Raw genomic sequence first — 17052 nt, 5'->3', positions numbered from 1 at the left:
TACGGTGTAGCTTCAATGTCTCAAAATTGCGGCAATGATTGATCACATCCGCTACCAAATCGAGACTCTCCTTGCCAATCAAATAGGTATACACGTCTTCAACAATACCTTTCAGAAGATGCCCAACTTTGTCCTCTTCGGACATACGAGAATTCTCCGTCTTACACAATTTCAGGATCGTAGCAATGTACGTGGTACAAGTCTCACCTAGCACTTGAGCATGCTGAAGTAATGTCTGCTCGGCTCGCTTTCTTTTCACAGTGAAATCCACTAAGCATTCTGTGAGCTGGATAGCGATGTGATGCCAAGTTTTTAGCGACTCTTTGTGGTTCTCGAACCACACAAGAGCAGTGTCTGTCAGGAAGAGAGGAACATACTCTAGCTGAGCCGTAGCATCCCAGCCGTTGCACTTGCTCACATGTTTTTAGTGTGTGAACCATTCTTCCACGTTCTCGCCTGGTTTCCTTGAGAAAGGGCCCGGCTCCAACTGACTCATCCAGGCTCCGGCTGTCCGTGCCGGAGGAGTTGAAAATGACTGTAGGTCACCGTTGTTCGACATCGCGAGTTCCGGTAGTGTTGGAGGCAGTCGCGCGAGGCGTCGGCTTCGGCGAGGACCTAGTGGCAGTGGCTTCGTCGTCTTGGGCGTACCCTGCACCTCCACCACGAAACTAAGTTATGAAGCGTGGAAGCTTGGGCAAGTTAGTAGGACATAACTGAAGTTGTTGTCCTTAGTCTTCTAGGTTTGTTTAAGAAGCACTTGTATCCTCTTGAACTAACGCATGAGTTACAGTCTGGAAATTCAATTAGGTTCTTAGACCTAACACTCTGTCTTAGAAGTAATCATTTGTGCTGGCTGTTTTCACCGAGAAGTGGCAAACCCCTTTTACCTTTCCACTTAGCTCATTCCAAATTGGTGAAAAGGGGTATCATTAAAGGTTGCCTGGTAAACGCTCTCAAGAGGTCATGCCCGCACTCGATGCAATGCAGTTTCAAAGCACAGTTAGAGCGCCTCTTAAGCGCTGGTTACTTGAGCGCCCTGATTTCTGCTGTTGCTTTTGAAGCAAATTAAAAATCAAGGAGGGCGATCTCAGCCTCAAAGCGCGTCTGTTCCCATGAAATGTGTTGCAGTTCCTTATCTGCATAACGTGTTGCATCGGCTGAAAAAAATTGGTAAACGCGCTGGTGTCACTGTTATTTTTTCCGCCCCAGAAAAGCTTGCAAAGCTTTGTAAGCCGGTGAATAATCCAGCTGCTATTAAAGGAAGATGCACTGTGAAACACAGAACGCGCTTTGTACCTTGTGTTATTGGGGTCGTATATCTCATTCCGCTTTCGTGCGGAATGGTATACATAGGGCAAACCGGAAGGTGCCTGTAGTGTTGCGCCCTAGCGAAAGGCCATGCGCGTCCGGGCCGGCCGCTGGAGCTGAGAAAGAGACTGAGCCGTTTCCGATGCGCGCGCGATAACGTCCAATCTTTATTCCATGCAACCAGCATACATATATAGCAGACACTCATGTGACCAATGACTTCACGTACAAACGACACTTTACAATTGCGGGCGACAGCGCCAGATAACGCGGACACTTGACGCGCCTAGGCGCTATCACCACATCTCCCCTTCTTTAACAATACGCTGACAGTTGCAACAAACTTCGCAGCACTGCCAGCGAAAGAACACTTTGCAGAAACAAAAAATGCGCAAGAACAATACAGTCAATTACTGAACCCGTAGCGGTCCGGCCGTCGAACAAGACGACCAGATCGCGTTCGGTATTCAGGAAGGTCAGTTCCCGGCAAAGAAGGGCTAGATAGATCGTCAGGCGCCATGCTGTCTGTAACGCGATTAGAATTCTGTTCCGTTTCTACCCGACTATCATCTGCCTGAGGAAAATTATCGCTATCTCCCTCATCCTCACCTTCTTTTGGCTGTGAAACAAAGTGCACCAAGGATTTCCTGTTTCTTTCTAGAACTACACCAGTGGAAGTTCTAACCCCATACGACCTCGGCCGCTCAGCAAGTCGCAAGATTCGCGCTTTTGCTTTGCAGTCCGTCACCCAGACCTCCGTGCCCGGTTTGAGTGCTCGCAACGAAGTAGCCCTATGACGAAGGTTGAAGCTCCCACGCTGCCGCTGTCGGGCGGTCATATCATGGCTTCTGGACTTTCTCAGGTTCACCGTCTGAGGCAGAAGGCTTGTGGGATGGACAGGCACCGTTGTGCGTAGCCGCCTGCCCATTAGAAGTTCTGCAGGGCTTTTCCCAAGTGGCCCCAGAGTGTCCCTATACGCTAGGAGAGAAAGATATGGGTCCTTTGCTTTTGTAATGAGACCTTTGATTGTCTGGACCATCCTCTCTATTTCACCATTTGCCTGGGGGTACCTTGGGCTAGACGTCACAGCACGAAACCCGTAGTTGCGAGCGAACAACTTGTATTCCTGCGACACAAATTGCGCTTCGTTATCAGACATAACAACTTCTGGTATGCCATGTCTTGCAAAGAAACTTTTAAGGTGCGTAATTACAGTGGCACTCGTTGTAGATGATAACAAAGCAATCTCTGGGTACCTAGAAAAATAATCTACGACTACCAAATACCATTTTCCTTGAACGTGGCAGAGATCAGCTCCTAGTTTTTGCCAAGGACGCTGTGGAGTGGTTGTCGGGATCATTGGTTCTGGCTTTTGGTGTCTGTGCTCGGCGCATATGCGGCAATCGGGAACCAAAGCTTTCAGCTGATAACTCAACCCTGGCCACCATACCGACTCTTTGGCTCGAGCTCTGCATTTTTCGATTCCCAGGTGACTCTCGTGCAAGCGTATCAAGACCTCTGCGCGCAATTTTCGAGGAATGACCAACCTCATACCTTTAAGTAGCACGCCTTCAGCAACTGTAAGCGTGGCTCTTTCCTGCCAATATGGACGCAAGACCATCGGAAGAGATGAGAATTTTGGCCACCCTTTCCGGCTGAATTTTACGAGTGCTTGACAAACTTCGTCAGCGGCTTGTTCTGCTTTCACTCTCTCAAAGAGGCTGGCCTCGACCGCGTTTGACAAGCATCCTGAAACGTGCTTGCTGACGTCACTAATCGACAGTGCATTATCAGTTTCTTTTCCCCGAATCGGGGCCCTTGACAACACATCTGCAGTAACTAAGCTCTTGCCCGGGACATGCACAACTTCATAGCTGAACCGCATGAGCCTCATGCAAAAACGCTGAATGCGAGGTGGTAAAACATCTAAAGGAAATTTTCCCAGCAAGGTTACAAGAGGTTTGTGGTCGGTTTCACACACAATTTCAAGACCTTTGATGTACCTTTCGAATCGTTCTGCCGCCCACGTCATTGCTAGTGCTTCGTTTTCAATCTGGGAATATCTGGTTTTGGCAGGCGTCAACGATCGGGACGCAAAGGCAACGGGTCGTTTTTCGTTGTTTGGTTGAACTTGCATCAGTACCGCCCCCAAACCGAATGATGACGCATCGGTGGAAAGAATCGTAGGGTACTTTGCATCATAGTTAGCCATGACGCACGCCGAACCGATAACGTCTTTAACGTATGACAGCGCTCGCTCTTGGGCTGGTCCCCACGTCCATTCAGAACTCTTCAAAAGCAAGTGACGTAACGGCGCCATTTTTGAAGCTAAATCTGGTATGAATCTTGCCAGATGATTAGTCATACCGAGCAGCCGTCGAACGTCAGACACGTTATTTGGCGTCGGCAGATCTTTGATGGCCCGGACCGTTTCAGGGTCCGGCCTGATTCCATCTCAACTTAGAACACAACCAAGAAACTTTATCTCGGTTACTCCAAAACAACACTTTTCTTTGTTTAGCGTAACACCAGCACTCATGAGACGGTCTAAAGTAAGACGCAGACGCTCATCATGTTGAGCTTTGTCGCAGCCATAAATGAGCACATCATCCATCATGTTTACCACGCCTGGGATTCCTTCCAGAATCTGCGACATTTTCTTTTGAAAAAACTCAGGTGCTGACGTTATTCCAAACGGTAGCCTCTGAAAACAGTATCGCCCAAATGGCGTAATGAAGGTAGTCAACAATTGGCTTTCCGGCGACAACTTGATCTGATAAAATCCAGAATTAGCTTCCAGCTTCGAAAAAACCGATGCCCCACTTAACAGACCAAGGCCATCTTCAACCGTTGGCATAACATAGCGCTCGCAAAGTATACTTTTATTTAGTTGCGTCAAGTCAACGCAAATACGAACGTCTCCAGAAGGTTTGAGTACTGGTACAATACCTGCGCACCATTCTGTTGGTTCGTCTACTTTGCGGATTACGTCATCTCGCTCCATACGCTCGAGCTCCTGCTTCACTCGGTCCCGCAGGGGTAAGGCAATGCGACGCGCAACCGGAATAGCAAAGGGTACCGAGTTCGGCTTCAGTCTGATATTGTATTCCCCTTTCATAGCTCCCAGACTACCGAAAAGCTGAGAGTAGGAAGCTTCGATGGCTGTTGCGCTACTGACCAAGTCAGCGAACTTGATCAGCTCAAGGGCTTCGAGCGCTAGGAGACCCAAAAGTATCGAGTGTAAAGGCGAGACTACGTACACAGTTTGTCGGACAATGCGTTGTCTCCACTGTATAGTGGCAAGAAATTTTCCGAGAACATGCAGTGGCTCAGTTGCAGGGCCTGTTAAGGTTATGTCGCACTTGTCTAATTTGGTGGGCAATCCCGGAAATGTTGAGGGTACAACGGACACTTCTGCACCCGAGTCAAGTTTAGCGAACACCGGAGTGCCGTTAATGATAACTTGAGCATACCGAGAATTGGAGTGCTCCCCATTTACCGCGCCTACGAAATACACCCCTTTTTTCATATGGAGAGAAGAAATCTGTACCTTCTTTCGCTCGCCTGCAGCCTTTTTCCGACACACCACTGGAAAATGTCCGGAACAACCGCAGTAGTTGAATTTCGCAGCTCGTGCCGGGCAGGAGGTTCTCGGGTGCTCTCCTTGACCGCAGTCGGGGCATGAACTGGATGTGAGAGGTCGGTAGGACTGTGGTCTGGTGCGTTGACCTTGTGTGACCGGTGCACTGGTCCTTGACGAGGTGCCGGAACGCTGTCCTGAAGAATTCTTTCGGGGCTGCCGTTGTTTGTTGACCGCGTCCAGGTTGCTGGCTGGCGCTGCCGAAGGTTCGTCGCTGGTTTCTCGCAGCTGTTGCTACTGTCGTTGGACGGTCTCCTTCAAGCCAGCTTTTGCCAAAGCGCTGGCGAGTGTAAGATTTGCATCCATTTGCAGAGACTCCGAGAGCTTGGCATCACTGAGGCCGACTACAAACCGGTCGCGGATCATGCGTTCCTTTTCCTTGTAGTCGCACCGGTCTGCCAGTGTGTGCAACGCGGTGATGAATTGGTCGACTGACTCGCCTGGTTGTTGTATGCGTCGGTGAAAACATGCGCTCTCGTAAACGAGGTTCCGTGCGGCCACGAAGTGATCGTAGAACTTTTTTCTTACAACTTCATACTGCTTCTGCTGTTGTTCAGATAGTGTGAAGGTCGAAAAGATCTCTCTCGCTTGCCTGCCCATTGTGTAGAGTAGAGTCCGGACTTGCGCTTCTTCACTTCGCTCATTTAAGCCAGAGGTAAAGCGGTAGTCGTCGAATAGTTGGATCCAGGAAAGCCATTCGGACGTTCGGTCGAAGTCAAACGCTGGCGGAGCTGGAACCGCGAACATGCCGTGAACTGGCTTGACTTCTTTGTCTTCTGACATGGCGCCGCTTGACGAAGACTGGTGCAACGCCCCTCGAATATCAGAAGAATCCCACTTCTGACACCATGTCGTGTTGCGCCCTAGCGAAAGGCCATGCGCGTCCAGGCCGGCCGCAGGAGCTGAGAAAGGGACTGAGCCGTTTCCGATGCGCGCGAGATAACGTCCAATCTTTATTCTATGCAACCAGCATACATATATAGCAGACACTCATGTGACCAATGACGTCACGTACAAACGACACTTTACAATTGCGGGCGACAGCGCCAGATAACGCGGACACTTGACGCGCCTGGGCGCTATCACCACAGTGCCTTAATGACCGTTTAAGAGAGCACAATAACAATGTACACAACGTAGTTCAAGGACACTTCGGAATACACTGCCGAGACTGCGGCTGTGTGCCAGTTTTTGAGCGTTGCGAGGTATTAAGCTAGCACAACTCGCAGGCCACGCGTGAGATAATTGAAACTTATCAAATAAACAAGTTTGACGGTAAATGTGTGTCATGTGTAAGTTGCCCATCGGTTGCATTGTTGCAAAAGGAAATTGCGTATCTCGATCTTTTTTAAGTTACATATGTATTTGTTTTTCAGCCCATTCAACAAGAGACAAGCTTTTTGCTGACATTGTATCGCAGTGGTTGTTCCTGCACCTTTCTACGCATGCCCAATTTTCTCATTTTTCGCCTATATATGTACACCACTCTGATATAAGTCTTTGTTGAAAGTCAGCGCTCTTTTCTGTCCTTGTTTTTTTCACTTCCGTAATTACGAAGTAACTACTTCTAGGTTGCGCTGTTCCTGCATTCAACCACGAAACTGTTACGATTAAAGTCGAAGGGTGTTTAATAGCAGGGCGAGGTTGATGGTCCAGTCCTCTTCTCCTCTCTCGGCTCACACCCGTTTCAATATGATGCATGGAGCAATGTTAATAATTTAAATATTCTACAGAACATGATGGTAGTGGCAAAAGCCTATTGATATTGTTGACATTATTGCCAATTAATAAGAGTCATGGAAGTTGGCTTGCCTTTTTCTGAAAAGCTGCATCGGCTGCACAATGAAGAAAATGTTCTGGTGCCTTGTTCATTGTCTTTGCTTCTGTATTCTTTTTTATACCAATATATTGGAGCAAGTATGAGAGAGGACAAAGTGTACCAATGCATTCATATACTTCTTTATCAATATTATCTGTGCATACGTCTATACAACGTTACTTCAGTTTTCACACTCGCTTGCTCTGCTTGGAACCGCGACCTCATTTGCACAGTGCAGGCGCTGTAGTCAAAATGGGCTTCAATATGCGGTGCACTTGACGAGCTGCTGTAGCAGAAGCGTTGGTGCTTTCTGGCAGCCATCGCCCTTTCGCAGCTGTCGTGCCGTGGCATGGTATTATTGTGTGATCATGTGTCGTCTATTTTTTCGGGTGTAACTGCTGTGATATTTGTGTGCGAATCACACCAACTTGTTGAGTGCCTTTTGCACTAGCAGATTCTGCTACAATCCAAGCACTTCTGATGTTTTTTTCGAGACTGTCCGACATGAGCGTTCCCTCAACATCGAACAAATTAGTTCTATGTACGGACACTTTTTTTTTGTTGTTGTGCCTTGTGTACTGCAGCATCCTTAAGGTGATATAAAATCTGTGCTTAGCAGTACTGAACATGTCAATAAAAAAAGTACCAGACACATGCTTGGCAGAGCACTGTTGTGGACTATTATGAAAAGCCTGTCTAGGTGTTTTCTGACTTAGATAAGATGTACTGAGCATTTTGAGAATCTAGTAGGGCACAAATCATTTCATTTGACCACACGGATGCACCGATAATGCAAGTTTTTACTCCAGGAGTGAGACTAGTGTGTGTCCACAAATGCGGCGAAAAAACGTGCTACATTTCTGCAAAAAGGCAACTATCAGCAAGGGAAGTTCATAGCTGCGTAATATTTTGGGCAATAAAACAAGGTCACCTTTGTTGTACATAACTTGTGTTTCAAGTAGTGTGGTCTTTATAAGACGAACAGCTATCATTGGCTTAATTTACGAAATCGTTTTTATTATCGAATTTTCTTTTAAAAGTTCTCGTGCATGTCGTTTGTAGTGGGCATGCGAGACCAACCTGAGCGTCCAGTCTGTTTTGCCCAAAGTCGCCCTTTTCGCTTCTCGTATGCATGTTAATCTGGCCGCAAGCATGTACACCCAACATACGGGGAACAACGGTAGGTGTCAGTTTGTGTTTCCATCCATTAGCAACAACATTGAGGGCACTTGATGTCAATATTTTTACATCCCATCCAGCACTTTCATTCCATGACTACACGTTTCATTCATGAATACTGTGTAAAACTCGTACAAATTCAATTATTACAAGCTTGTATTGCTAAAATGGTGATTGCATTCAGCACGCCCCTAAATTAAGGCAATTATATAGCTTACTAAAAATATATGTTCAAAAAGTATGACCCATAATCGAGCACGGCCGCATGGCCTGGGATCTGGAAACAAATTCTGTCAGACAAGTTCGAACACATGACTGTGCCGCCCGATTTATCACTGGTAATTATGACTTTATTACATCTGATGCTACGGCACTCGAAGATAACTTGGGGTGGGAATAATTGAGGACTCGTAAAAAAAAACACCAAAAGGTTAGAAATACTTCCCAAAATTTTTTCCGGCATGTGTAGAATAGGTAGTGAAACCTACCTTTCACTCGCTCACTGCACTCTCATAGAACTGCCCACTCGTTATAAACATGAAAAATTATTTGTAGAACAAAGGCCTCTCAAAACTAATTTTTTTCATCCATAAAAACCCAGTGGAATTAGTGACCGCAGTAAACTGTGCAGTGCTGCACTGAAGCATCTAGAGAATTACTGTTCAAGGTTAAAGGAGTGAAGTAATACTTTCAGACCTGCTTTGAAATCAAGCGAATAAGCACTTGAAAGAAGTTTATTGCATGTCACCTTTAATAATAATTATATGCAGGGTTTTACGTTCCAAAACAACGATATGATTATGAGGGACTCATAATCGTATCGTAGTGATCATATCGTATCGTAGTGGAGGGCTCCGAAAATTTCAGTCACCTGGGGTTCTTTAACGTGCACTGACATAGCTCATTATACGTACCTTTAAGCATGTCATCCTTGGTTACTGCAGTAAAGCATCCTATTTTTGTCGCCAGAAACACATCGATGTCTGAAAACAAATTTAAGAACACTTAGTGCTATCAAGTGACTAAACGCACGTGCGCTGAGCAGACCATATCGTGATGGCTGGAGCTAGATGCGATGGTCCCGCCATTTGGTGGAAAGAATAGAAAAGGCGCCTTCTATGGAGCACAGCAGGAGTGGAGAGCTTGACTTTTGAATCTATTGAATTAACGTTGGGTCCATATACTATCTACTGAGTCGGACATCGCCTTTTAATGCTGAAGGATGATGAAGCGTTAAGATCATGCATTGCTTGTGAGAATTCTAGGGCTGAGAAAGATACAACTTCCAGTGAAGAGGTTATTTTATGTTCAGAATACCTTTTTGAATTAAAGGAAAAAACAAATGGTGATGCACTGCAATTATTGCGTGGTAGTGGCTGTGGCATGGTCACTCCTGAGAATTTCGTGGTGGCGCAGAGCAGCGAATGCAAAACAAACGGCGGCAGCAGGGTGCGGCACCATAGCCGTTTAAAAATATTTTGTTATGACAACTTGTTTTGAGGGTTTTGGTGACATTTTGCAGAAATAAATAAATGAGAACATAATGTGAACACTTACGCACATCATGATATACTTTTGTCCTCATTTGAGAAATCATAAAAGAATAGAGGGAATAAATAGAATATGGTGTCACTTACTAATTTTTATTTAGGCATCATGATTGAGCTCGCTATGCTTGAGAGGGTCAAAGTTGGTAATGAATCTTAGTTGCTCTTTTCTTTGTTTTTTTTTAGTGGAAGTAGTGGTTAACAGTAATTTCTGCTCTTATTCGGCGAAGCAATTCTAGTTACACCTGTTCTGAAAGCAAGCTGTGCACGTTCATTTGGAGCGCTACTATATCGTCATTATCAGCTTGCACCTCAGAGTACCTGTACAAAGAGAGAGGTTATGTGAAAAACAGGGAGGTTAACCAGAACATGTGCGGTTTCTGCACTGGGGAAAGGGGATAGAACGGTAAGGAGGGAAAAGAAAAGAGGAATGTTTAAAAGAGAAAAAAAAAGGAAAACACGCTCGCACTTAAGCATGGTAGTGTCATAGTCCTGACAAGTTTAGCACGGCTCGATGACCAGCTGCTTTTGGAGCAGTCACTTTTTCTGTGCTGGAATCTTCCAGCTCCCAGCCAGAATGTCACTAAGGCACTGCTGAAGTATCTGTGGTCAACTGGACTTTCAGAGTTCTTCTACAAGAGTTTGAACATGCACACCAGCTTTCTCATCATAGAGTATCGTTAGGCGAAAGTAATTCTGCAATGCACCAAAACAAGCAAATGGTGTCAATTTTTGAAGATTGATATGCCGTCACATGTCACCATTCTCTTTAATGACAAGCAAACGGCTTCTTATGTGAGCTTACATTTTATATACTTATTATTTTGCAGAATGAATGAAGCATTGTGGTTTGCCTGGACAAATCGTTTTAATCTGTTTGCACACTTGCTTTCTCCATTAGAGATGATAATCCCTTCCGTAGACACATTTTCATTTCATTGAATCATTGTGATGGAAATGTGACACCCAGCAAAGAAGCACATTTACTACCTAAGCTGTGTTCTTGTTATCAGGAGGCTACACTACGGGCCGCCGAGATCTGGTGGACCTTCTTCGGCAGCGCTCACGGCCTTACCTCTTCTCCAACTCTCTGCCTCCACCTGTTGTGGCATGCGCCTCAAAAGTGCTGGACATCCTCCTGGCTAGTCCCAAGTTGGCACAGCAGGTGGCCTCGCTGACAAAGCACTTTCGTTTGCGCATGACATCTGCTGGCTTCACTATCTCTGTAAGCATCTTTTTTGGCTTCTAGGTGCATGCTTGCAATCTCTCTGGTTGTATTGTGTATCATGCCTTGCAGTGGTGAAAAAGAAAATTGGCATGGCCAGCAAAACATTGACACTAATGGCATAGGTTGGCAAAGAAAAGTGGAACTCACTCAGGCTCACTCAAGAAATATAATCTAGAGTTTTAGACTCGCTCGGACTCAGACTTGCCAAACTTTTCCTGGGCCGAACTCACTTGGACTCACACTGGGTGGCAATGAGTGTGCTGCTGTGGTCTATTTTGCGTACGTTGCGAGTTGTCTTGCCAAGCTGCCAAACTTTCTGGTGGGTGGCACTGACTTTGTCAGGATGGTCACTGCAGGTCTCTGTTGCGCAGTGGCTTTCCTTGCCTCTCTGCCAAACATTTCGAGGGGCAACATTGGCTGTGTGGCGGCGATCGACCTTGGCCACACGACAGGGTTCGGAAGTCGGGCAAAAATGACTCTGGTGAATGCCACTGCCTATATTAAAGGGCCACTCACCAGGTTTGACAATTTTGAGCTGACAAGCGCAATGCGTAGATGAGGCAAGCATTCATAATCACACCTGCCAAATTTTGAAACGCTACGCACCGCGGGAATGGGTCAAATTTGCTGCTCCCCCGTCCTTCTGCAAGCGCGCCCAGAGAATGAGGGCATGACGTGCGCATATGAATGACCCTACGCACACGGCAATGCAGTGACATTGGTCCTCTACGTAGACGACCATGCTCTGACGTTGCCAACGATGGCACGTGACATGGCGAAAATTATTTAACACAGCATGCGTAGCTTATGTATTCGTTGCTTGAAGAGAATGATAAATATCTAAATAAATAATGAGACGCAATAAAGGAATGTGAGCGTTTTTTTCTCCTTCATTTTTTCCCCGTGAATTGCATTGAGATGCGGGGCCAATGTGCTGGTGTTTAGCACTCGTTCTTGTCCCCGCGATCAGTGCATCGAGCAGACGACAGCCGTTGAACGTTCCCGTGTGTTTGCGCACTCATTCCGCTCATCTATTCTACCACGTCTAAGCCAGCGTTTCCAAACCATCCTGCAGAAACAGGCAGTAAACCTCAATACAAGGCTTGTAAAAAAAAAAAACCCCGTTCGTGTGCACGGTTGGGCTTGTTCGGTCATGTCGTGCGCACGTGACCCCTTGGTCAAATGCCGGAGAGGGTAGGGAAGAGATTTGGCTTGCGAAGACTACACGGAAGAGCAACAAGGGTTTCGAGCTCGCCTCCTCTCATCCTTGTTTCACGTCGCTTCAAAAATGCAGTTTTCTCAGCTCGTAATGACCCGACTCAAAAATTTTTTGTGACAAAATGTTCCTTATTGGACACCCAACAACTTCCATAATCTAACGAAAATTTGGCATGCGGCCTGGTGAGTGGCCCTTTTAGACGGTCATCACGCTTTTAACAGCTGATTATGTTGTCTGATTGTCGCTATTTCGGGCAAGTGTAAGCTGTGCTTGTTCATGTTACTGTGCTGGGCAGACAGGTACTAGCGCAACGAAGCATGCTTGCGAGTTTGGCTAGGCTGCGTGACCTGACGCTTGTAGTTTAGGGAAGTAGCTTCTGCGCTGCCATCACTGCACTTTCCTGTTCCCTGGGTTCAAGGAAAAAAGATGTTCTCTGGTAGTTCCCTACTGTGGCCATACGAGTTTACATCTTCGCTGCACCCAACACCGCAGATGCTATGGTTGTGCAAAGGTGTGATATCACTGCTTAGTGCTTGCTGCCCCCTAACTGATGAGTGTCAGGTTCCGTGTAGGCACAAACCACCTCGTGATGATCCCTAGGGTATTCAGGTAGTGCACTGGAAGTGAGAGGTTATTCTCTGTTGGTTGCAGCAGAATCACCCGCTAGGCGGTCGGAAGGGCCAATACTGGCTTCTGGACCAATTCTGGACTGTTGATTGACCTGCAAATTGACGGTCTTTTTCTGGATTTTTCCAAAGCTTTCGATCGCGTTGCTCACTGCCACCTAATCTCTAAACTCTCTTCTTTGTGTATAGATTCATTAACTCTGTCATGGATACAGAACTTTCTTATTAAATGGCAGCAATTAACTATTGTTAATGATTTTTCATTCCCACTTTCATATGTTTGTTCTGGTGTGCCGCAAGGGAGTGTTCTCAGTCTGCTGCTTTTTCTTATTTATATTAATGACTTACCAAGCGATTCATCCTCACAAGTGTGCATTTTCGCTGATGACTGTATAATTTACTGAGCAATAAGTAGTACTTGTGATCACGTAATAATTCATAATGACCTCGACCTCATCAGCAATTAGTGTAAATTTTGGCTGATATTTCTTACTTAAAGTAAGTGTAAAGTAATGTCCTTCTCTCGTAAGCAATCTAACTCTGAGTTTTTTTACTTTATTAATGGCAATCACGTCATCATCATCATCATCAGCCTGACTACATCCACTGCAGGACAAAGGCCTCTCCCATGTTCTGCCAGTTAATCCAGTCCTGTGCTTGCTGTTTCCAATTTATACCCGCAAACTTCTTAATCTCATCTGCCTACCTAACCTTCTGTCTTGCCCTAACCCGCTTGCCTTTTCTGGGAATCCAGTTAGTTACCCTTAATGACCAGCGGTTATCCTGTCTACGCGCTACATGTCCGGCCCATGTCCATTTTCTCTTCTTGATTTCAACTATGATATCCTTAACCCCCGTTTGTTCCCTAATGCACTCTGCTCTCTTCTTGTCTTTCAAGGTTACACCTACCATTTTTCTTTCCATTGCTCGCTGCGTCGTCCTCAATTTAAAAGCTGAACCCTCTTTGTTTTAAAAGTGAAACCCTCCAGGTTTCTGCTCCATAGCTAAGTATCGGCAAGATACAGCTGTTATATACCTTCCTCTTGAGGGATAGTTGCAATCTACCTGTCATAATGTGAGAGTGCTTGCCAAATGTGCTCTACCCCATTCTTATTCTTCTAGTTAGTTCAATCTCGTGGTTCGGCTCTACGGTTATTACATGCCCTAAGTAGACATAGTCTTTTACAACTTCAAGTGCTCTATTACCTATCTCGAAGCGCTGCTCTCTTCCGAGGTTGTTGTACATTACTTTCGTTTTCTGCAGATTAATTTTAAGACTCACCTTTCTGCTCTCCTTGTCTAACTCGGTAATCATGAGTTGCAATTCATCCACTGAGTTACTCAGCAATGCAATGTCATCGGCGAAGTGCAGGTTACTAAGCTACTCTCCATTAACTCTTATCCATAACTGTTCCTATTCTAGGCTTATGGAAGCCTCCTGTAAGCTTGCGGTAAATAGCATCGGGGAGAATGCATTCCCCTGCCTTACACCCTTCTTGATTGGTATTCTGTTGCTTTCTTTATGAACCACTATGCTAGCAGTTGATCCCCTGTAGATTTCTTCCAGGATGTCTATATATGCTTCGCCGACGCCCTAATTCCGCAGTGCCTGCGCGACTGCTGATATTTCTACTGAATCAAACGCCTTCTCGTAATCTATGAAGGCTATGTATAGTGGTTGGTTGTATTCTGAGCATTTCTCTATTACCTGATTGATAGTATGAATGTGGTCGGTTGGTGAGTAGCCTGTTCGAAATCCTGCTTGTTCCTTTGGTTGATTGAATTCTAATGTTTTCTTTACTCTGTTAGCAATTACCTTTGTAAATAGCTTGTATACTACAGAGAGCAAGCTCAACAGCCTGTAATTCTTCAAGTCCTTGTCGTTTGTAGTGTCAACTCTTTTAAATATTTAGGTGTAACCTTCACATCTAACCTTTCCTGGAATACCCACATCACCATCATCTGCAGTGACGCCTCACGATCATTAGGCTACATACGCTGCAATCTACGCAAGACTCTCACAAATATACTTGCCTTAGCATACGTAACATTTGTTTGCCCTCAGCTCGAATTTGCTTCTGCAGTTTGGTCCCCTCATCACACTTATTTAACTAACATGCTGGAGTAGATCCAGAATAGAGCCGCTAGATTCATCTCACAAAGCTACGATCATAGCGCAAGCATAACACAAATTAAAAATAAACTTATCACTTTGCTTTTTGAGCAGCCGTCGTGATATAAACCTCCTTTCATAAATACATATATGAAACAAGGGCATTATCAATGACATTGCAAACATCTGCATTCATGTCAAAGAGACTGAATAATCATCTTTCATTCACACACATGTATGGTAAAACATACATTTTTAACACATCTTCACTCCCCTGTGTCATCCGCATGTGGAACAGCCTTCCAGATGAAATCGTAGCTGAACGCTATTGAGAAAAATTCCGGCACCTACTAATTACCCATTTTCAGGATTAACCGCTCGTTTTATTCATATCAAGATCAGCACCTACGCGTTTATACACTGCTAGTATCTCGCTTTTTTTTTCTCTTACTTTAAACTTTTTTTTAAAGGTTTGAATACTAACATGCCATTCAGTTCTGTTATGTATTCTTGAGTGATGTTTTCTTTTGAATAATGAAAAGTCCTTTCACAAATTGTGCTTGCTTTTTTAGCTTGTTTTACGTCATTATCTCACATGTATACTCATGTGCTTTTCATTGCTGTTCTATTCCTATTAAAATATTTTTTTTTCATTGTTATTCCAGTTAGGACTTATGTTATTGTTTGTATGCAAATTGTACGAATTCGTGTATCTATTCCTTTTTGCTCCCCTTACACAATGCCCTGGTGGGTCTGTAAGGTATTTTGAATAAATAAATATTGTCATTTTCGATGCTGTCATACATTGAGCTTTCACTCTGATGTAAATTGTCATTTTACTTTAGTGTACCTTTAATTACAGGCTCCGAGAGCATTGCTCAAAGGTGTCCGAAATGGGAGGGAGTTTTTTAGATGCACACTGCAGACCTTGTACTGTCATGGCCATGTGTGATCCAGTTTAAAACCAACTTTCAGTTGAAGTGAAAATTAGTCAACCCAAGAGATCATTGAGACTGAATTAATTGATAGGTCAGATGCTACATTTGTTTTGGAACCAATTGCTATGTTTAGGAAAGAGCTATGTTTCTTGCGTCCGGATAGCTGTATTGTGTGGACAGCGCACACGTGGTACATCATGGGTCGTTTGCTGTGTATGTGGTTGCTTGTTACCAAATGAAAGTCTGTTTTATTTAGAAACAAAAAAACAGTCAGCACTCTTGTATCCACCCTCTCCTTTGTCTTCATCTTATGTGCTTTCACTCTGAGTCATGCTAAACCATCAAGCCCCAACAGCCACCATAGCAGTTTGACATAGCGATATTGTCACGGCGTCGTGACGTGGCCGAAGACAGCATACTTTGTGTTGGGATTTAATAGTTTATTTGGGCGAACCTGTGCCCGGCAAACGGAAAGTCCGATTACAGTAGCAGTCTTGCACAGATAGCAGTGAATGGAGCGTCGGCCATCGATAAACTACCGACAAGCGGCGAAGTGCGTCGGCATTTATACTCTTGCCATCGAATGTTATAGCGTTATCGCTGGCGATGGCGTAGGTTCCAGAATAATCTGTACAGTTCGCAGAGTGGGCGTGATCTTATCGATATGATCTACTAAAGTCGCGAAGCTTCTCGAAAACTGCACGCGCGTTTTGCGCTGAGACTTGTGTAGTGTTTTCTGGCGATAACAAAACTTGAGAAATGGAACGTGGCATTGCCCCCTTCTGAACAAGGCATCGTCCGGACGCTTCAACTAAAGATGAAGGTACAACAACAATGCAAGAAAGTACAATGAATAAATTACGATACAATAATAATACAAAAAAACATTGTTTTATGAAACGGCTTGAGGCGCGCGACATGGACGACTTCAGGTCGCGATCGGCGTCGTTGAGAGTTCGTGATGCCGTCGGGGACAACCTTGTAATCAAGTGGGCCGAGACGTCGATCCACCCTGTATGGTCCGATGTACCGTCGCAGAAGCTTTTCACTTTGTCCACGTTTGCGTATCGGCGTCCATACCCAAACACGTTCACCGGGCTGGTATTCCATGAAGCATCGTCGAAGATTGTAAAGGCGGCTGTCGGTAGTCTGCTGATTCTTGATACAGAGACGCACGAGTTGTCGGGCTTCTTCGGCGCGTTAAAGGTACTCGCTCACACCGAGGTTTTCTTCGTCGGTGACGTTGGGTAACATGGCGAGCGTCGTTGCCGTGCTCCTTTCGTAGACCAATTTGTATGGAGATATCTGCGTCGTCTCCTGCACCGCCGTGTTGTATGCGAAGGTCACATACGGAAGAATGGCATCCCACGTCTTGTGTTTGACATCGACGTACATTGACAGCATGTCGGCGATCGTCTTGTTAAGCGGCTCGGTG

At 45.3% G+C, this 17052-nt stretch overlaps 2 protein-coding genes and 1 pseudogene across 16 annotated transcripts in view; 1 reads left to right on the top strand and 2 right to left on the bottom strand.

The window, feature by feature from the left end:
- The window catches only part of Gcat (Glycine C-acetyltransferase), a 367236-nt gene that overhangs the window by 149634 nt on the left and 200550 nt on the right, over positions 1-17052 (top strand). For all 8 annotated transcript variants that reach the window (XR_012893994.1, XR_012893933.1, XM_075887558.1 and 5 more), the window contains one exon: positions 10507-10718. Coding sequence is in view for 6 of the 8 variants with exons in the window: in XM_075887558.1 (XP_075743673.1) it covers positions 10507-10718 (212 nt within the window). In the remaining 2 variants the exon portion in view is untranslated. The remainder of the gene's footprint in view (positions 1-10506; positions 10719-17052) is intronic.
- Positions 1-17052, bottom strand: part of LOC119178211 (uncharacterized) — a 241075-nt gene that overhangs the window by 213059 nt on the left and 10964 nt on the right. The gene's annotated exons all lie outside the window — the stretch shown is intronic.
- LOC142812133 (uncharacterized) lies at positions 1392-6006 on the bottom strand (annotated as a pseudogene).

The sequence above is a fragment of the Rhipicephalus microplus genome, chromosome 1 (assembly GCF_043290135.1).
Source record: "Rhipicephalus microplus isolate Deutch F79 chromosome 1, USDA_Rmic, whole genome shotgun sequence".
Taxonomy (NCBI): Eukaryota; Metazoa; Arthropoda; class Arachnida; order Ixodida; family Ixodidae; genus Rhipicephalus; species Rhipicephalus microplus.
The sequence above is the reverse complement of the archived record's forward strand: the minus strand, read 5'-3'. Positions and strand labels throughout refer to the sequence as shown.